Consider the following 22,034-nt stretch of genomic DNA (forward strand, 5'->3'; position numbering starts at 1 on the left):
CTTTGGCATGGCATGGCTCCAAGGGGTCGGTCCGGTGGCATGATTCTAGGGGTAAACCTTTTAACCTTTGACATTGGACAAATAGAAGAAGGAGACTTTTTTATTCGGTTTATGTTGAGACACAAAGAGGGTGATTTCAAGTTCAATTTAATCTCAGTGTATGACCCAGCTCAAGTGGATTTCAAATCATAATTCTTATCCGAATTAGTCCGAGTATGTTCAAAAGAAACATTACCTGTTATTATAGGTGGTGATTTTAATATTATTCGTAGACCGGATGAGAAAAATAATGACAATTATAATGATAGATGGCATTTTCTTTTCAATGCTGTAATAGATACGTTAAACCTCAGAGAATTAGAAATGGCAGGAAGAAAGTTTACTTGGGCTAATCACTTACAAAATCAGACCTTCGAGAAATTAGATAGGATTCTTGTTCGTACGGATTTTGAGTCCAAGTATCCGGTTACAAGTGTCCAAGCTTTGAGCAGAGAGATTTCTGACCACACTCCACTGTTATGTAGCACAAATAGCCCATCTCCGGCTTACCAGCCACAGTTCGAGTTTGAACTGGAATGGTTGCTCAAGGATGGATTTTGCGACATGGTGAGAGATGTTTGGCATAGTGTACCTGTCGAGGGCAGCCCCCTAGAGAGGATCAGAAGGCTTCGCCAGTACCTTAGAGGATGGGCAAAAAATGTGAGTGGCGCCTACAAGAAAGAAAAGGAAACTTTGTTAAACAAACTCAATGAGCTAGATAAAAAGGCAGAAAACTCTTTGCTCGATGAGTCGGAATTAAATTTAAAACATGTGTTAAGCTAAAGACTTGCTGAATTACTTCGCGGAGAGGAACTTAAATGGTACCAAAGGGCAAAGGTTAAGCATCTACTGGAGGGTGATGCTAATACAAAATATTATCATTTATTGGCTAACGGAAGACATCGAAAAACTCGTATTCTCCAGTTGGAGGATGGTAACACTGTAATAGATGGTGATGCTCGGTTAAAGCAGCATATTACCAGCTATTATAAGAGCCTTTTTGGTCCTCCAGAGAATTCTTTTATTGAGTTAAATGAACACTATGTTCATGACATTCGACAAGTCTCCCAACTGGAAAATGAGTACTTGACAGATGCCTTCTTGGAATCAGAAGTAAGGGCAGCAGTTTTCCAAATGGAACATAATAAGGGACCAGGCCCGGATGGTTTTCCACTAGAGTTTTATCAGGTTTTCTGGGACTTAATAAAAAATGACCTGATGGCTATGTTCATGGAATTCCATGAGGGAACCTTGCCTTTGAATAGACTCAACTTTGGAACGATAATCTTGCTACCAAAAAAGAAAGATGCGAAAGTGATTCAACAATACAGACCAATATGTTTGTTGAATGCCTCTTTCAAAATCTATACCAAAGTTGCAACTAATAGATTATCTACTGTTGCCCAGAAGATTATTAGACCAACACAAACAACGTTCCTCCCAGGCAAAAACATTATGGAAGGCGTAGTAATACTCTATGAGACAATACATGAACTTCACTTGAAAAAACAAGATGGGATAATCTTTAAGATAGATTTTGAGAAGGCATATGATAAAGTAAAATGGAGTTTTCTACAACAAACTTTAAGGATGAAAGGTTTCTCACAAAAATGGTGCTCTTGGGTGAAGCAGTTCACACGAGGAGGTAATGTAAATATTAAGGTAAATGATCAACTTGGCTCCTACTTCCAAACGAAAAAGGCTTAAGGCAAGGTGACCCAATGTCTCCAATACTATTTAATATAGTAGTAGACATGCTGGCCATACTGATTGCTAGAGCCAAGGAAGCAGGTCAAGTAGAAGGGGTCATCCCCCACCCTGTCCAAGATGGCTTGTCCATTCTCCAATATGCAGATGACACAGTGTTATTTATGAGCCATGATTTTGAAAAAAGCAAGAAATATGAAGTTAATTTTAAGTACTTTTGAGCAACTTTCAGGGCTTAAAATAAACTTTCACAAAAGTGAGATCTTCTGTTTTGGTAAAGCAAGGGATAATGAGGTGTTTTATTCACAACTGTTTGGATGTGGGGTGGGTAAATTCCCTTTCCGCTACCTTGGTTTACCGATGCACACTAGAAAGTTGAGTAATAAAGATTGGCAGACAATTGAAAATAGAATTGAGAAGAAACTTAGTGGATGGAAAGGTAAATTGCTCTCGGTAGGAGATCGCTTGGTCTTAATAAACTCGGTGCTCTCTAGCTTACCGATGTTTATGATGTTATTCTTTGAATTACCTAAAGGTGTATTAGAAAAAATTGACTGCTTTAGATCAAGATTCTACTGGCAAAATGATCAACACAAACGCAAATATAGATTGGCCAAATGGGAGATCTTGTGCCAACCAAAAGGCCAAAGAGGCTTAGGTATACACAATCTAGACCTACAAAACAAATGTTTGCTGAGTAAGTGGCTTTTTAAACTTTTGAATGAAGATGGCATGTGGCAAGAATTGTTGAGGAATAAATATATAAAAGACAAGACTCTAGGGAGATGCACTAAAAAGCCAACAGATTCTCATTTCTGGAAAGGTCTGATGAATGTTAAAGATTCCTTCATGAGCTTTGGTTCATTCAAAGTGAAAGATGGGTCACAGACTCGTTTTTGGATGGACACTTGGTTGGAAAATCAGCCATTGAAGAATAGATTCCCTTCGTTGTTCAATATTATGAGAAGAAAACAAGATTCGGTGGCAACAGTAATTGCTTCAGTTCCACTAAATATTTCCTTCCGCCGCAACCTAGTGGGTACGAACTTAAGGAACTGGCATAGAATTGTTGCCTCGTTACAAGATGTGAACTTACAGGGGAAAATGGATGCTTTTGTTTAGGGATTACATTCATCAGGCAGATATTCTGTAAAATCTATGTATGCTGCGTTAATCAACAATGGGGTCAAAGTGTCACAAGATTTATGGCAGATTAAAATACTTACAAGAATAAAAATATTTTTGTGGTACCTAAAAAGAGGCGTGGTCCTTACCAAAGATAACCTCGCCCGACGTAACTAGAATGGTGACACAAGGTGTAGCTTTTGTCACTCTCTAGAATCTATTCATCACCTTTTTTTCGAATGCTTTTATGCCAAATTCCTGTGGCGCGCTGTACACTTAGTGTTTGGGATATCACCTCCCCTCAGCATAGATGATTTATTTGTTAATTGGTCTAAAGTTGGTGGTACTATTCACAATTCATTGTTACTAACAGCAGCATCGGCTTTATGTTGGACAATTTGGATAACAAGAAATGAAGTGGTTTTTGACAAATGTAGACCGAAATTTTTTTTGCAGGTACTCTTCAGAGGAACCCATTGGCTGCGGCAATGGGCAAGACTGCAGCGGCGTGATGATCTACGAGACCAGCTGACATCTGCTGGGCGGCTTTTGAAGACATCAGCCTTACATTTCTTTAGTTCCAATGGGTGGTTCTCAAATAGATTTATCGGTCTTTCTTAGTCAAGACTTTACTTCACGCTTTGTATTTCCAAAGTCTGGCTGTAAGCTTGTGAACTGTGTAAGTTGTGTGCTCACCGTTGGGTCGAACCTTGTAATAATTGGCCTGATTCTACCTCATGGTAGATGAAGCCAGATATAAACTATTCTTTATCTTAAAAAAAGTTACATGATCAAGAGTTTCGTAAAAAATAGTTAGATATTTGACGTTACATGTCCCAACTGATATATCATCACTTAGTCAAATATGTGTAGACTAATTCTAATGCTATGCCCACTACAAATGATGATTACGATGTTTTATTGAGAAAAGCTGGCCGATAGTAGGTTAAGGTGCAGTCAGATTTTGGCAGCATACTGACAACCATATATGGTTAATGCTACCCACCCCATTCGGCAAACATACGTAGTCACGGGGCACTCGAACATAAAAGTGCAAGAAACTTAGGTAAGAGATCGTGCCAGCATGCTGATAACCACATCGCTTTGGTGCTTGTTTAGTTCCTAAAAACTTTTCAAAAAAGTGCTATCGAATCTTGCGATACGTGCATGGAGTATTAAATATAGACGAAAAAAAACTAATTGCACAGTTTGGTTGGAAATTGCGAGACGAACGTTTTGAGCCTAATTAGTCCATGATTGAACAATAATTGCCAAATAAAAACGAAAGTGCTACAGTAGCCAAATTTTCAAAATTCGCGAACTAAACACAGCCTTGGTAAATTATTGATATATCGACTCTGCATTTAGTTCTCATGGATAGGAACTTCAACACAATTCACGAGACACACTTATGATTTCAAAGCATTTGAAACTGCAGCAGGGAACACAATCCATACCTGATTCACGAGACACACGGCCATACCTGATTCAAGTTGATGGACCGAAAATAGACATTGATTAAAACAACAGTGAGATCAGTCAAAGGTAGTGGCGGCAAAATACTTGAGCTGCTTAATAAGTCACCCATTCATCGGGAGGCCAAAACTGTGCCCATATCAGAACATTCCATCGGTTACTCATCCCAATTACAGAGTGATATCATTAAAGTTAAATTTACACGAGGCACCATTAAAAGTAAACCAGGTGAATACACTCATAAGAGAACTTACACTGAGAAGTGGATCACGGAACACACATTGCTTCCAGGTATGTGCCCTGAAGAACACACATCAATGACTAGGACATGCACAACTGGATCAGAAGTGGCATGAGAAGTAAAGGACCATGCAGTATCGACGGAAGATTAAGGGAAGAGAGATCAGCTGTATTCAGTTGCCCTGGTCACTTCGACCAATGGGAGCATCTCGTTAAGCAATTGGTGAATGAATGCCAATCAGCTAATATGGCGCAACTTACAGAGTGGTATCATTAAAGTTAAATTTACACGAGGCACCATTAAAAGCGAACCAGGTGAATACACTCATACGAGACCTTACACTGAGTCATACTACACTCTCGCTCTTTGAGCTGCAGAGGCCTTCTTAAGGAATTCAGTGATTTCCTCTGCTGTAAGTTGATTCCTACGAGCCAACATGTCATCAGCTTGTGCTCCAAGGGACATGACATTATGAACTGCCTGGCCAGCAACATCATTGAGTTTATCAAACTGCTGCGACATCTGCTCATGAGTCTGACTACGACTCAATTCCTGGTTGATGGAAGCAAGCTTGTCAGAAAGTGTCATTTGAACGATCCCCTTCAGTCGTTGACACCTCTGCAGCAGCAACAGCAACACTTTCAGCAGCATCAGCAGATTCAAAAGTTTCTTGAGGAACTTTAGTTGTACTTGAGTCCTTGTCTTCAACACGAATGATTTCTTCAAGCTTTAGTATGATGCAAGGCTTGTCCGGCTCCACCACCACTTCATCATCTATTCTATCAGCATTAGTGAAAGGTCCACTATAGAAATCCTTTTTATACTCATCTACTCTGTCCGCTTCAGTATACCGGCTCTTCATGGTTCCTCTGTTAACTACGGCCCAGATATGGATATAACCAGTGTCTCCACCCAATGCCAGCATCTTAGTTTTATCCTCCTATAGACAACAAAATTGAGATGACGAATTTGCTACATAAAACGATATAGAGAGAAATAAGAGAATAACAGCGACTAACCATAGGGTTAAAGTCAATGCATTTGACATCACCATAATTAACATCACGCCCTCTACAACCTTGGTTTGTTATCTCAATTGCACGTCCAACACGTTTCTTCTCATGATAGCAAAGAGTGTCCCTACCTCCGGTTGCAACATACTTTCCAGACCTGAAAGTTCATTCTAGATTTTAAAAACAATGTAAACACACACCTCTGAAACAAAACGTATGATTAATTGAAATTGAAGGAAATGAGTACTAACTGTGAAATAGCTATCGACATATACTCTGAATCGTATTTGAATCGCGACCACCCCTTCTTTTAGCATGCTCATTGTCAGGCGACGTAGCAACCTTAATCAGACTGCAATGCATTTCAAACAATCAGTCCCAGGATAACTTAAGTCGCAAAATAAATTGACAGAGATGAATCAGTACTAGTTTGAATTGTTGGCTCCCACATTTATTCTCCAATACGGCCATTTGTTCCGCCTGAGGATAAAAAAAATCAGTTTCCTCACAAAAACAAAAGGGAAATTACTAATGAAACAGTACTCACTCTATAGTAAATAACCCATGATCACAATCATCATAGACCATTCCACGAATGCCCATCGGAATATTGCTGCAAATAGCATGATAGGACAAAAAAAACATGATTGGTCTAATGCAACAAAGAACGACTGCAACACCCAAAGGAGCCCATCAAAACATCCTAAATGCCTCCCAGCAACACCCATTTGTCCAGAATGATCCTGTATTGCATTGGAACATGTTAATTACTCTTCTGCAACAACAAAAGTTTGCCACTCACAAAAAACCATCTCGAATCAAGTCCAGCTCAACATTCACAAAATGCAAATGAAACATATGCATACTACATTGCAACAAGCAGAAAAAAATAGTCCATGCAACAGGAAGAACACCGTCTTGCAACATTGGAAATGAACAGCTACGACATGCCCTTGAGATGTCTCGCCTCTGCAACTAATTGGAAGGGTGTGGAGGTGGAACCGAGATGCCTCTCCTCTGCAGCCATAGAGGATAGGAGGTAGCACAGGGAATGGACGTGGGTATCTGGTGAAGTATGGCCATGTGGACGTGGGTCTATTTCTACTGCCACCGAAGAGCTGGTTATTTAGCTATTACGTGGGTCTATTTCTTCTGCCACCGGACACGTGGAGTAATTAGATAAGGTGGACACAATGGGACTACAGCGGACGTCAATATGTTATCATTTCCTTAACAAATATAATAATTTCTCAGTATAACACACTTACACGACATTGGAGATCTCCCAGGTAACCTGATCTACCCCTGAATGTTGAAATACCTGCACATGGCAAATTGTAAAGTCCGATACTGCACTGAAAAATATATTTTCAATCAAGTTACATCTACACTACTTACCACAAGTTTATCATAACTGTACGCAAACAAGTGACCACAACCAAGATCAGATGCCAGCATAATCCGAGACCTTCCATCAAAATGATCACTGTATTTGACAAGTCCCAAATTCTCCAAATTTTCTGGATCATCATTAGTGACTCGAAGGAAACAGATAGTTGATGACGGATGTAAGGCCAGAATAAGGAAGCTGCCGTTCCTTGCCCAACACAATGAACTTATGGACTCTCCTTCAGGGCACTAATAATTAAAATAAAAATTAGAAAAGATTATTTGGGCCTACCCTGATACTGAAAAGACGAACTAATCAAAATAAATAGCAGCCATAGATATCAACTGATCAGTTTCCATTTTACTTGAAGGCCTATAATTACATGAAATCAGAATTTTGCTTCATAATTCTTTTCACATTTTAATATTTTATAGCTAGCAGTTATGGACTGCATACACACCAAAAAACACATACCTGGAGTGAACCATTGTTTCCATCATATGCCAAGATGGATAAGGCCCCTGGTTTACCTCCCGAGCCACTTGATGCGGTAGCAAGGACCCGACCTCCTCTGTGCCACCCCAGAGATGTCCCTTCAGAAGTGGGACGATGTGCAATCTCCTGCATTCAAAACAAGAAGCTAACTATGATTTTTTTCTTTTGCGTGAAAGATGGAGGAATGTTTTTTTTTGTGGGGGAGGAACCAACCAGTGGGGTCCATTTTCTATGCTTTTTCTTTAAACTGCATATATGCACTCCTTTGCTTAAGACACATCCAAGCATAGAATTGGAATTAGCCTCTGAACATGCATGAGGATTAGGATTCCATCCTATTGCATGTACAACCGGGAAAGGCCCATCTTGGTCGCCTACCGGAATCACATGTGTACACTTGATGTCTACTTCTGCATAAACGGAAATAGGCCAAGCATAAATAATGGACATAAGTGGAGTTGTATGTTAAATTTAAGAACGGAAAGAGCGGAGACAGAGGTGGCGATGTAGAGGCGGCGGCGGTGAAGAATCGCGGGCGCCGCCACCGGATCTTATGAACCCGCCTGCAGCCTTGGTTTAGAGGCGAGACCGCGAGAGGTGTAGAAAGACGGGAGACCAATTCCTCCTGGTAAGTGGGCCCGTGGTTCCAGCCCCGCGAGGCCGAGAGATGGGTGCAAGCTCGGGCTCGAACGGCGGAGGAGCGGGCTCGTACGCGGGATCCGAGGCTGGTCCGTACGGGGGCGCTGGAGCGGGCTCCTATGCTGGGTCACGCGGGCAATGGGCACGGGGCGCACGGCAAGTGAGCCGTGCCCGTGAGCGGGCAATGGTAGAGTTGTGAGTTGAAAACAAACTGGGGGATCATTTCTGAAAGAGACGCAACTACTGAGTTTGATGCTGGTGAACTGGTGATTGTTTCACACGACGGTAAGAAATGATCTTTGGCAGGGAAACGATCTGGCCCAAACAGAGATAAAACCGAGATCTAATTCCTGAACCCTGATTGCAGAATCTCAGTAGACAAGGCAGAGGACTCTTCCGCCCTGTTCTCTTAGCTTATAAGCCGTACTTTTTCAGCCAACGAATAATATTTTTAGCTCAAAACAAATCAGCCAGTATCAGGCAAGCGAACGGGCCATTCACCTGCACTACCAATGAGCACGGCAAAAACGACCCAGCAGCAGCAGCAGCGAGTACCAGACAAGGCAGAGACCGATCCTTCTGCCTTCACCTGTAGCTGCCTAGCGACCATCACATTTAGCAGCACGGCCCACTTCAAAGCAGAACTTTTTTTTTGCCAGGTGGGCTACAGCCCACTTCAAATAAAAATTATGGGCTTATAAGCATACTGTTGGCATCAAAGATAGAAAAACGCAAAGTCTAACGCGCTGTGCGGGAGAGGCAAGGCGGAGCCCATAAAAGCCTGTCATGCTAGACAAGAGCGCGATATCCGATCTAGGCTGTTGACCCAACAATGCGAGGCAACCACCACATGCTGACGTAAGAAGCTAATTGGAGTTTTGAACTAAGCCATCAACGATTTAAAATAGGATAACTTTCTTCCCAAATGTTCATTTTTAATTTCGTTTGCACCATTGCGTTTCTTACGATGAGATCTACAAAACTAGACCCATGATGCATATGTTTTATAACAATTTTTTATACACTGACAACTTATATTATGTAGAAGTAGCAAGTTATGTATTAAGTGTGTAACTATTTATGTTGATAGTTCAGCTACACATGGTCATTCACCCCATGCTGATTTTTTTTTGTTTTTTATTGCGTATACTAGTTTTCAGTTTCTGTTTGTCAATTTTAGTTCAATTTTTTGGTTGTCAATTTTAGTTTTCAGCATTTATTTTAGTTTTCAGTCAAGTTTTTTAGTTTCATTTTTTTATTTTTATAGTTTCAGATTTCAGTCACCCTTTTACATTCGAATGTCTTCATTAGTCCTGCATATTAGTTGCCTCACTTACAACGTATAAGTTGTTACAAAAGAGTAACCATTACACATATAAGTTGACACAAAAGAATTTGCCTTTCAGATTTTTGTTTCGGTGTTCAGTCCTGTTTTTTAAATGTTTTTAGTTTTATTTTTTTTAGTTTCGTTTTTCAGTCTTTTTCAGTTTTAGATTTCAATTTTTTCAAATTTTTTATTTTTTTAGTTTCAGATATCAGTCACCCTTTTAGGTTCGAATGTCTTCCTAAATCCTGCATATTAGTTGCCTCACCTACAATGTATAAATTGTTACAAAAGGGTAGCTATTCTACAGATAAGTTGCCAGAAAAGAATTTGCCTCCCAGTTTCAGTAGTTAAGTTTTTTTCCATTTTTTTGTTTCAGTTTTCAGTCATATTATTTACATATTTTTTAGTTTAGTTTTCAGTCACCCTTTTAGGTTTGAATGCATTCCTAAATCCTACATATTAGTTGTATAATAACTTATTTCATTTTTATCTTAATTATTTGTTTTGTTTTCTGGTTGTTAATTTCTTTTTTAGTCACTGGTAATTTCAGTTTCAATTTTTTTTACTTATTTGTACTATTAACCCACCTGTGATGAGATCTATAAAATAAGACTAGGATGCATGTGTTTCAAAATAGTTTGAATGTACTGGCAACTTATGTATTAAGCGTGTGTTTTAAAAAAGTTGTGTATGTATGTTGCAAGTGTTTATCCCCAATGTTTCATCTGTTTTTTTACACGTATCTTGCAAATGTTTCAGACACATGTCTCAATTGTTTCATATGTCTTCTTTTGTATGTTGCAGATGTTGCATTTGGATGTTTCAAAAGTATATCGAGATGTTGCACATGTTGCAATGGTGTTTGAACTGTATGTCCCAAATGTTTTATCTATTTTAGACGTATGTTGCAAATGTTTCATCTAGATATTGCTAAAGTAGATCAGGTGTTTGAATGTTGTGTCGAGACCCACCTGCCAAAGCCACCTGCTTTGCAGCTGCTAGGCCCTCGTGCATGCGTGTGGGAGCAAAGGGGCGCGAGCGATAGGCATGGAAAACAAGAGCGGGCATAGATCGAGGCATGCACGGGAAACGGAGCGGCGTGGGCCCCACACATGAAGCACACAAGCGTGCGGGGCTATGGGCGGGGCGCGGGGCAGGCCCATCTGACGCAAGTGTCCGGACGCTAGCGTCCGCATCGGACGTTCGGGTGCTAGCAGTTTCGGTTGACGAAACATATAGCATGTGTGGGTAAGTTCACCTATATACGTGCATATTAAGTCAGCGGTTGATCACGAGTGTATCCACGTCTTTAAGTAACCAACTAGAAAAGCATAGGCGTGGCGTTGCCGCGCCAGCTAGGCCTGTTCTAGTAGAGAACCTGCGAGTAGTATTGGCGGTGGCCATGTATCGAGATGGAAAATATAACATATGACTTATTGGTAGTGGCCTTATCTTCGATTGATAGGTCACCGTTCGAGAGCCAAATGCCGACTGAAAGGGTGGATTGCCGATCGTGCTACAAAGAGACCAACAGTTCCTGCTTGATCGTTCGGGAGGCAAATTGCTTGATGTTTAATTTTCTATATAATTTTTTATCAAACTTGAGATGCTTTAGCTCTCCATGAAAATTTGAATGACTTATAATTTAGAATGGAGGGAGTACTTATTCATTTGGTTTTGTCCCTTTTCAGATTATGTAGTGAAATAGAATCGATAATCGCTAATAAGTGATCTGCTCAGGTCATGGCACAACCTAAATTGATATTTTCTATTTTGAATTGGATGCTTTGCTGAAATATGTATTTTTGATCTTGCAAAAAAATAAAATTAGCTACAGGAACACCGATCACAATGAGAGATGAATTTTGTGAAGCACTGAAGCTATGCTACCCTAATGGAGTAGCATCAAAATCAAAGAACATTTCGATTTTCACCTAGCTGATGGTAAGGATCATGTCTATTTCTGAATAAGCACTTCACTCCTTCCTTCAAACTGAATCGAGACAGCAACAGTTTATGATTCTGAGCTGAAATAGGTACCAAAAAAAAAAGAAATCGAATGAACATGTCTATGAGTACGTTGTTTACAACGTTAACCATTGTGATGTTGTTAATATCGAACGTAATTAATAGCTATTTTAAATGAAACTTACATATAAAAGTAACAACAGGATTGCAATTGTTATTATTGCATATGCCAAATGGCCTCAGTTCATTCAGAATAGAACAAGGGACCATATACATCTAATGGTTCTCATCACTGCATGTGCCAAATGCCTTAATTCAAAAAAAAAAGTACAATAGAAAGATCATAAAAGAGTGATAATCATCATTGCATATTCCCATATACCTTAGTTCAGAAAAGAAAATAGACAGATGGATGGTAATCATCACTGCATATTCCCAAATGTCATAGCTCAATGAAAATTTATAGTCATTATATAAATTGGAGCCATTGTAAGCTTACCAAATAGGTATGCATACATAGCTACAACAAATAGCTATGGTAAGCTTTGATTCCAACATCATTGGAACTAAACAGTATTGAGTTCAATAACAGAAAAACAGGCATGGACATATATATTTCTTATCTTGGAGGTCGTCCATGAGAGGTGAAGTGAATGATGTCTGATGCCTTGACTTCAATAGTAGCTCGCACCTAAAGAGATATGGAACTATTTTAGACTAAAAAATCTATCACGACTCACGACCCATAAGCTATCTGGAAACAAATTTATAACTGATCAACATGTAGAAGGATGGGTATTTTTTGAAGGATGAAATATAGTAATCGGAGACGTAATAGCATGTTAAAATGCAGTAAACTATTAGTTTGTTTAATAGTACATGAAAACAATTTGATTGTCTATACTTGTGCAGCTCTTTGAATTTGTAATTTGAAAACAATTTGACTGTACAATTTCTAGCATGCGAAAAAACATGATAAATTCAGCAGCAAGGTTCTTAGCAATGGATATATAGCATGTTGTATGATCCTCAGAACATTAGAGAGGAAAATAAATTTTACCCTGAACTGCAAAAAATGCAGCCGTAAGATCACATGAAGCAGGACGTGGCAGTTGCAGGCTTTGCAGCACGCTGGGGCAGTGCAAGAGGCAGCTATGGCAAGGCGCAGTGGGGCGAGGTGCCAGTGGCACCGGCCCAGCGACTAGGCCCCCGGCCATGTCAGCTGGGCTAGGCGGCCTCGACTACCAGCGCCGAGGCGAGGTGGCACCTACGCGGCTGCTACCCAGCGTGGGCGCGGCTGGCTCCTCGACGCAGGATGACGCCGGTTCCACGGCGCGTGTGCGGCCGGCCCCGGACGCACGCGGCTCCGTCGTCGCGAGCCCGGTCTCGCCGCACCTGGAGCCCGCTGCCTCGCCAGCTCGTTGGTGGCAGGGACCTGCGCTGATGGCTTGCGCGCCGCCGCTTGCCGACGACCCGTGGACAACCGCACCCACGGGCTGGGAGCCGCCGCCAGATCCCCGCCTCGCCGCCTGTCGCGAGGGGCCAGCTCACCGTCGTGCCAGTGCATCGCGCCAGCTCATCGGCGACCGCGATTCAAGCCCGCTCTAGTCCCCTGCAAGCGAAGGGTGGAGTGGAGAGCAGGGGTGGGGGCGGCGGTCCAGCGGAGGAGGCGGAGGGGAGAGGGGACGAGCGTCGCCCACGAAGCTTCGTGATGGCTCCGGTAAAGGCCTAGATTGAGGGTTGATTTCGATAAAGTTCGAGGGCTTTTTTGAAAAAAAAACTGAGAGGATGTCTGGACTGCGGGTTGATTCGATTAAAGTTCAAGGTTTGCTTTGCAAAAAGACCGGGGCTCGCATGATCTGGGCCGTCCGTGCAGCCGATCCGATGGCCGGGAAAAGCGAGCGATGTGGCCACGCCTGGCCCTCTTTTGGTAGCAGGATCCATATGGTAAGATAGGCATCCCTTTGTCTTCGCAGAAAGAAGAAGAAATGGGTAGGATACATGATATGAACTGTGGACTGTGGTATGTGGAGAAGAGAAGCGAGAAAACTTGCAAAGTCAGCGGTTGACAATTGCGCAATGGGAAAAACGAAAGAAAACGGTCGCACCGCACATGACATGACACCGCCGGACCCACGCAATGACGCAAGGCGCGTCTCCTCCACCCCAAAATATCTGTCGTTTTCACTTTCGAGAAATAATTTTAACAAAATATATATTAAAAAATATTAATATTTATGATATATAATTAGTATCATTAGAAATATTTTTGAATCTAGTTTTTTAATAAATTTATTTGAAGATATAAATGTTAGCACGTATTTTTTTATAAATTGAGTTAAATTTGCGGCACGGAAACAAAAGCGACAGATAATTTGACATGAAGGGAGTAACGAGCAAGCTTTTGATGCTCAGCTGAATGCAAATGCTCTGGCGCCGCACTGTTCATCACTCGTCGATCGAGACTAGAGACACGAGAGTGGAGACTTTACTGCCCTTCCCGAATTCTCGACGGATCGGAGGCGAACAAACAAATGATTCCCTCCGCGCCGCCGCCGATGCTTTTAGATAAGGAAATCTGACACGCTGACGCTGCGGGTCTGGCGGGCTGAACTGCTGGACTGAAAACTTTGGGTTTCTAGATGGAGTGGCACTTGTCAACGCAGGCGTTGTTGCTTCGTATGGAAGGACGACCAAAGAGTCGCAGGTTGGAAAAATCGAGGAAATGTCAAAAGGCTGACAAGACATTGTTGGAGGTCACGAAATCCATCAACAAGTTTACTAGTGCATTTTCGTCTGCTTTTTTTTCCTGCATGCAAACGTCAGTCTGTTCTCAAATGAAACCTCACTACGCTAGAACTACGACTCTTTGGTCGTTGCGTACTTGTGGAGTACTTCCTTTAATTTGAGCTCTATACATACTTCCACGACGAAAGCAACGCCTGACTGGGTTGACCAGTGCCACTCCATTTCTCCATCTAGAAAGTTTTCACTCCAGCAGTCCAGGGCAGCGGTCCCGCGGCCGGCCAGTTGCGTATCCGATTCCCATACCATACCGAAAGCGTCGGCGACGAGGGAGGCATTTGTTTCTTGCCTTGGTCTCCAACTCCAATTCTCTCCGTCGGGATCGGCAGGAAAATCTACACTCTAGACCGATGAACAATGCGCATAGGCATGCCGCAATGCACGACACATCGTGGTGGTGACGACGGCAGCATCAAAATCTTGACCGTTTACGTAGCGACGAAGTTTTTTATTTTTCGAATACGTAAAAAGTTTGCGCATCTTAATTCGTGTTAAGTCGGAGAAGTGTTTTACAATGCCGCTAGGGAGTGCAAGGTTTTATAGTTAACGTTCAAACCAAGGTGGTATACCGCCAAACCAAGGTACCAACCAAGCGTATAAGAAGCAGGTACACCCCCGCACCTCTCGACCAAGAGCAAAAATCTAGGAGTAGACGAGTAGTATTGGTCACGAGCTATGGACCGGGCCCTTCCGCTCCTCCTCGCCGCCGCCGCCGCCGCCAGCTGTGTCAACGCCACCGTCGTCGGCACCGGAGAGCGCGCGCCTTGGCCCGTCGCTCTCGCCGCGTCGGCGCGCAGTGAAAGAAGTCGCGCGGCTCCGGCGGGCGGCGGCTGCATGCCGTCCCCGCGCCCCCAAAGCCCTGCGACGACTGCGCACATAAGGGCTTTCCTTTCACCAGCTGCTGCAGAACACAGACAACAAGCTGCTCGAGGTTGAAGACGATTCGTAAACCGTCGGATGAGGATCCGACGGTTGGAGTAGTAGACATATTTGCTTAGCGCCTGCCTATCGCTGTCCAGGGTATTTAAAACGGCTCTCGTCAACGTTGCTGCGTGCGTGGTACTCTGCCCCCTTCTCGGAGGCTGGGATTGTCATGAACAGATCGTCCACGATCCTCTTCGCCCACCGCCCGTGTTTTCGATCGATCAAATGGCTAAGGGCAGTTCTAATAGTGCATTGACGATGGTTTCTATTCTTATTAAATGACTTGTCACGTAGGTAAAACGCTGATATGGCAACATAATTAATGAAAAAAGAGAGTAAAAATCATAGAAATGGTTTTTTCATGAAGAAATCAGGTCTACTCTTGACCCAATGCACCAAGAAACCATGAAATCGTCATTGGGGAAAAACCACCAGTTTCTAGGGAGCTCGTATCGCACTCCTATTGGAGGAAGAAGATAGAGTTAGAAGAGAGAAAGAAAAAATAATTATTACTCATAGAAACCATGGGTTAGAAAAGCAGTTTTTTTTATGCGGTATCCTATATTATACTATATTATAGAAACTACTAGTTTCTTCGTTAGACTGCCCTAACAACTCTTCCCCCGAAGGTGAGGACTGTGGGGCGCCGGATTCCACGCCGGAGCTGGAGATGAGTTCAGTTCGGTTCGGTCTAGTCAAGGTACTGGCGTACTGCACCAGCGATGATTACCTGTTGTTTTCTCAACTCTGTTACGGTGTGTTGCACACGTCAGAGAAGAGTAGTACTTCAGTCGTCGGATCTTCGAGTCGTACCGTTGGAGTTGGAGCTGGAGCTGGACTGGAGGTAGCAGCTGCTGCTGACGATGATTTGCTTGTCCAGATCTGGAAACGAATTATCCATACGCATCCGTTTGCTTGATGCTTTGTTTGTATCGTTCATTTTCTCAGAAGAAAAATGTGCCGTGATAGACTTTGTATTGATCTTCATGTGCTGTGGAATATATGCAATAAAAGTCCGTTTGGAAATAATGATTGATTGGTTACTTCCGCCCCCTGCCAGTACTCATGCATGCCAGTCGCTACAAGAGTGAGTTTGGAATACTGTCATTTTTAATGAACCAGCAACAGCTATTGACTTCCTATTAAATAATAGAGTACAGCAGGAGCGGAACAAATTAAGGACACGCCTTACCATCGATCTATGCACGGAATGAAGCGCATAGTACAGTGCGATCGATCGGTTGGTAAATCACATGGGAAGAGTCAAAGAAAACTGCATGTGGAGCAAAACAAAAACACGAACTTCTTTTTTCTTCAACAAAATAGGGAAGAGACATATAGATCAATGATAATTGTCGTTGTCAAGTCTTTAACGTTGTCAATAACTAATTTAATGGAGTGTCAAAGCCGTGGTTTTTGGTAGTAGGTGGTAGCACGGCCACATGGTGCGTGGCTACTGGGCATGCTAGCCAGAGATAGTTTAGTTTGTACCAAATCTGATGATTATTGACGGGAGAATTTGTCGTCCAAATTCTTTTCTTCGCCATAAAGCAAAGCTTATTACAACCCATTCACAGATCACAGGTCACTGTGACACTGCCAACAAACCGCCCATATTTTCCACGCGCGCGTGGCAAAACTAAAATTGGAATTATAAGCCATGGGATATATGCGTTGCTGCTCAGGTTTTCTTTTTTCGACGAGTCTGTTCATGAGGTGATCGATAAAAGTCAATCAGTGAAGGTAACGTTAATACTCCCTCCGGTGGTCATGAATACTTATGGTGTTTGATGAAGAAGGGTTTGGTCAAACTTTGATTATTGATACCTTTTCAAACATTTAGTTTAAACATGGAGATCAAATCAGCTGTGTATGTACTGTCTTTTTAGAAAATCTCATATAATTGTTGACCTTTGCTTGTGTCCTCCTTTGATCTGAACTGTGTTGTAATGTAAGTACTACTACTAGCCAATTAATTAAGCACTTATATAAGCTTGATTGACAGGTGACAACATACAGAGCCGTCAGTGACAAAACAAAATATGCACTCCGGGTCTTGAGATTGGTGAACAGGACGACCGTGCGGGGCGGATTTGGCTACGACGTCGCCAGACCCCGACCTTCCCTCCACGGAACACGAGGCTAAACTTTAGTCTTGCCAAATCAGATGTTTAATATCAATTAGGATAATTAAATATAGGCTAATTATAAAACTAATTGCACAGATGCGGGCTAATTCACGAGACGAATCTATTAAGCTGAATTAATCCATAATTTGATAATGTGGTGCTACAGTAAACTTTCGTTAATGATGGATTAATCAGGCTTAATAGATTTATCTCACGAAACTGATGCTTTCTGTGTTCCTGTCAAGGTCTTACAACGCCGGTTAAAGCCTCATGGTGATCACCTGGTCGCTGAAGTCCTCATTCAGTGGTCCTCCTGCCCTCCTTCTATGGCCACGTGGGAGCTAGAAGATGAGCTCAAGCATCAATTCCCAGCTGCACCGGCTCGGGACAAGCCGGTTTTCAAGAAACGGGGGAATGTCAGGAATGTTGGGCGCCAAGCACTGCAGACGGGAGGCGTTGAGTGTTGCAGGAAGACGGAAGGAGAGTAGCCCGAGCGCCAGGAGGTCCAAGCGTGTGCCAAAGCCCAATCCCATGTACTTCGGGCCCAGCTGGGTGAAACGGTAACGGGATAGCGCAAGAGCGATAAAAGGGGAAGGAGGGAGCTTCATGCGTGATAAGGTATGACAGAGTGGAGGGAGGCTGGGTGCATCCGAAGGAGAGACATCGGGGAGTTTCTTGCTTGCCCAGCCTGTCATCAGCCGTTACCGACACTGGCGGAACCAGGAGGCCCGTAGGGACCGTGCCCCCCCCCCCCCCGCCCCCCCACACACACACACACACTGAAATTTTTTTAGCACCCTATAAAAATTTCAATTGCATAGCATAATTTTTTTTATTTCACCCATTTTTATGATAATATTGTGTTTTTCTCGCTATGAATGCTAAATACATATGTAAAAACATTTAAAAGCTATGAGACAACACTTGATGTATATATTTATCATCATATTTATGAGGTGTTATGGTATTGTGCGGTCTTCCTTAATCAAAAGTCATTGTTCCGCCACTGGTTACCGAGTGATTTTCGTGTTAAACTCTAGCTACAATCTGATATCGTGAGTAAAAACCCACCAAATGCTGTGCGAATTCGTGACAAAGGGCAGCCAGTGAACTTGCACGCGTTGACGAAACATATACAATGTGTGGGTAAGTTCACCTATATACGTGCAAATTAAGTCAGCGGTTGATCATGAGTGTATCCACGTCTCTAAGTAACCAATAGGCATCCCTTTGTCCTCGCAGAAAGAAGAAGAAATGTGTCGGTACGCTTGCTCTAATGAAACCTCACTGCGCTAAGTCAGTGTTAACCTGTCTAGTTTCTTCTACCTCCTCCTCTCATGCCACGCTTGCATTGGTCCAAGTGAGGTGCAAATCAGCCCATCACTTGCAACCAGTCCCAGTGGAGGTTTCGTGTCACTATTTTGAAGACTATCTTAGCATGCAAGATATCTGTATCATTTCTCACTAACTATATATCCATATCGTCTTCTAATAATAGCCATGTCATGCTAATATCTTTGAATCTCTTAATGCAAGCTATCAACATCATCTCTAATTAATTTCATTCCAAATTCTTCATAATTCCCATAGCAACACGTGGAGTATCTTCTAGTATATACTACCGCACAAACCTCAAATAATGAAAGTCGTGTAAGCATAATGTTGCAGAAGATGGATGGGAATTCGGCCCGGTATTGCGCATGCTACGTTGGTGATGACGTATTCACAGGTTAACAATGACAAAACATCTGTAGCTACTGATTTTTTTTAGAGGAAGGTAGGCATATTATTTATTTATACAATCATAATGTTTTGAGGTACATGCAATATTTCTGGCCCCTGAAGGAGCCAAACATATCTCTCGGCATCATATTACATACACTTTTAGCAATGGCATGAGCCTCATTATTGGAACACCTACCTTCATGCTTGAAGATTACATTCTGAAACAAAGTACCTCTAGTTTTAATATCCTTTAGGATGGAGGAGTAAGCACATAGATTTTGCTTGTGAAGATTCACAATCACTTCCAAACAATCTGAAGCTATTATACATTTGCGTGCATCAACATCTAGCGCCAAAGATATCGCTTCATTGCAGGCCATTGCTTCCAAAGAGGATGGATCAACAAGCCCATTAATGACATTAGCACTAGCAGCAATGTAGTTCCCTGCACTGTCCCTACAAATGACTCCAACTGCTCCTTTGTCACCAGATTGGGCCACTGTACCATCAGCATTGAATTTCAAGTAACCTGCAGGAGGAGCTATCCATTTGAGAGCATGTTGTTTAGCCTTCAATGTCATTGCTGCAGTATTTTTGTTGCACAGTCCAGCTAGTTCCATGTCATCAAGGAACTTTGAAATAAAACCAAAAGTAGACAACGGGCTTTGGAATACATTCTCATATAAAGCCTTCCTCCTAGCGCCCCATATTGCCCAACATATGACCACAAGTTTCTGAAACTCCTTTACGGGTAATGTTTCTTGCATGAAGAACAACCATAGCTTTGGATTATTAATTCGAAGTGCAGCAATATGTTCAGTGAGATCCTCATCTTCCAGAGCCCAAACACATCTTGCCATAGTACACTCAAAAAGAGCATGCTGCCAAGAGTCAATATCAGCACCACACAATTTACATGTACTCTCTGTCTTGTCATTGAAATCATCTTGTCGAGTAAAGCTCAAAGGGATATTTTTAATTACCTGGGCATCCATATCATAAAAATATTTTTGAATAACATCTTTCCATTGCATAGATGTATGGTCTATTAGCTCACATACACGCTTGGGTGGATTTGGTGCCTTAGCTGCAATTGGTCGCATACCTGCATCTCTTGGCAGCCAATTGTGTTCCCATATACTTGTATTCTCACCATTTCCAATTCTCCTAATCAAACCTTGCTTTAACACTTCTCGTCCATCAAGAATACCTCTCCAAATATGTGACGGCTTGCTTCCTAAATCAGCATCTAGGAATTGCCCATTTGGAAAATATATTGCTTTCAACAATTTGGTGCTTAGTGGTTCTGAATTTTGCATAATTCTCCAAGCTTGTCGAGCCAGCAATGCCAAATTAAACATTTCAATATCCCAGAATCCAAGACCACCAAGATACTTTGGTTGAGTCATCTTTTCCCAGGACACCCAGCATGTTTTCCTTTTGCCATCCTTGCTGCCCCACCAAAACTTTCGAATCATTGCATTAATTGCTTGGCAAAGCCCTCTAGTCAACCGGAAACAACCCATAGAATATGTGGGAACTGCTTGAGCTACAGCTTTAATCAGGACTTCTTTTCCACCAACTGATAGACTTTGCTCCATCCACCCTTGCACCTTATTCCACACTCGATCTTTAAGATATTTGAAGACACCACCTTTTGATCTTCCCACATCAGTAGGTAACTCCAAATAGCGTTCAGTGTCTCATTAAACACACGCACCTTTTCTTTCACTGCCTCCTTTATGCTCCCACTGCATTTCTTGTTGAAGAAAATAGATGATTTATCATAGTTGATACGTTGTCCTGAAGCAGCACAGTAATTAGTGAGTAACAGTTCAGTTTGCTCCGTGGCACATGCCTTTGCCTTGAGGAACAACATGATGTCATCTGCAAACAATAAATGACTGATACTAGGAGCATTTTTAGCCGCTACAATCCCCATATCTTGTTGATTATTGCTATTTAAAAGACAAGACAATCCCTCTGCACCAATTAAAAAGAGATACGGAGATATTGGATCACCTTGTCTAATGCCCCTTTTGAAGGTTTAAATTTCTCTAGGCTTTCTCCATTGAAGAGTACCGAGAAGGATACTGTAGTTACATATTTCATGACTAAATCAATCCAACTTTTCTTAAAACCCGACCTACCCATTATGGCAGACAGATAGGACCATTCCACCCGATCATACGCCTTCGACATATCAAGTTTTAGTGCACAATATCCATTTTTCTTTGTGCCATTTGTTCTCATAAAATGCAAACATTCATATGCTGCAATTATGTTGTCAGAAATAATTCTACCAGGAACAAAAGCAGACTGCTCTTCGGAGATGATGTCAGGGAGAACAGTTTTAAGCCGATTAGCTATTGCCTTGGAAATGATTTTGTAAACCACATTGCATAAGCTTATAGGCCTGAACTGCCCCATCAAATTTGGATTAGGCACCTTCGGAATTAGGACGATGAACGTACTGTTAATATCTTCTGGCGACTCATCCCCATTGAGAACTCGTAGCACTGCCCTGGTAACATCTTCTCCACATATATCCCAATTCCTTTAGAAGAAATCTGTAGCTACTGAATTGGTCCAAAATAAAAAGGAGAGAATAGCACTCTGCTCATGTCCATGGGCCTAAATTTGAGACTAGTAGACCAGTGAGGCCGAAGAATGATCAACCAAAACGAGCCTGTCCTAGCCCTGACTACCTCATTTAATTGGGCCAGATGTCCCTTGGTTCCGTCCGGTTGGAAACCAAAAAAAAAAGTTCGAACTGTGACGCGTCGTGCAATGCAGCCAGATTTTACTGAATCTACTGTTCAACAAGAGATGTGGGAGTGCGACATGGAGCAGAAGCCACAAGAGCACTGTTGTCAAATCGGCGGTCACATGATTTAAGGGTCACTTTAGACTACTTTTGTACGTATAATATAATAGAGGTAAGTAATTTCTAAAAGAAAATGATACTGAGGCTCCAATTAGTAGATAAACAAAATAAAATAAAATAATAAAGCGTGACAGCTGGGATTAT

At 42.1% G+C, this 22,034-nt stretch overlaps 1 protein-coding gene across 1 annotated transcript; it reads right to left on the bottom strand.

Moving 5' to 3' along the window:
* Positions 1-17,619: 17,619 nt before the first annotated feature.
* On the bottom strand, positions 17,620-21,433 carry LOC136465149 (uncharacterized). Its single transcript, XM_066464002.1, has 5 exons — positions 21,154-21,433; positions 20,617-20,806; positions 19,987-20,506; positions 19,219-19,884; positions 17,620-17,826 (listed from the first exon to the last, which is right to left on the bottom strand). Exons 1-5 carry the CDS (start codon positions 21,431-21,433, stop codon positions 17,620-17,622), a joined length of 1,863 nt encoding a protein of 620 aa, XP_066320099.1.
* Between the last annotated feature and the right edge of the window lie 601 nt (positions 21,434-22,034).

Source organism: Miscanthus floridulus, chromosome 7, assembly GCF_019320115.1.
Source record: "Miscanthus floridulus cultivar M001 chromosome 7, ASM1932011v1, whole genome shotgun sequence".
Taxonomy (NCBI): Eukaryota; Viridiplantae; Streptophyta; class Magnoliopsida; order Poales; family Poaceae; genus Miscanthus; species Miscanthus floridulus.

Coding starts and splice junctions, on each gene's coding strand:
- LOC136465149 (XM_066464002.1), bottom strand. CDS start 21,433: ATGGGGCAGTTCAGGCCTATAAGCTTATGCAATGTGGTTTACAAAATC. Junction 19,885..19,986: donor TTTATGATATGGATGCCCAG/GTAATTAAAAAT, acceptor GACTCTTGGCAG/CATGCTCTTTTTGAGTGTAC. Junction 17,827..19,218: donor GAGGTACTTTGTTTCAGAAT/GTAATCTTCAAG, acceptor CGTTTCACCCAG/CTGGGCCCGAAGTACATGGG.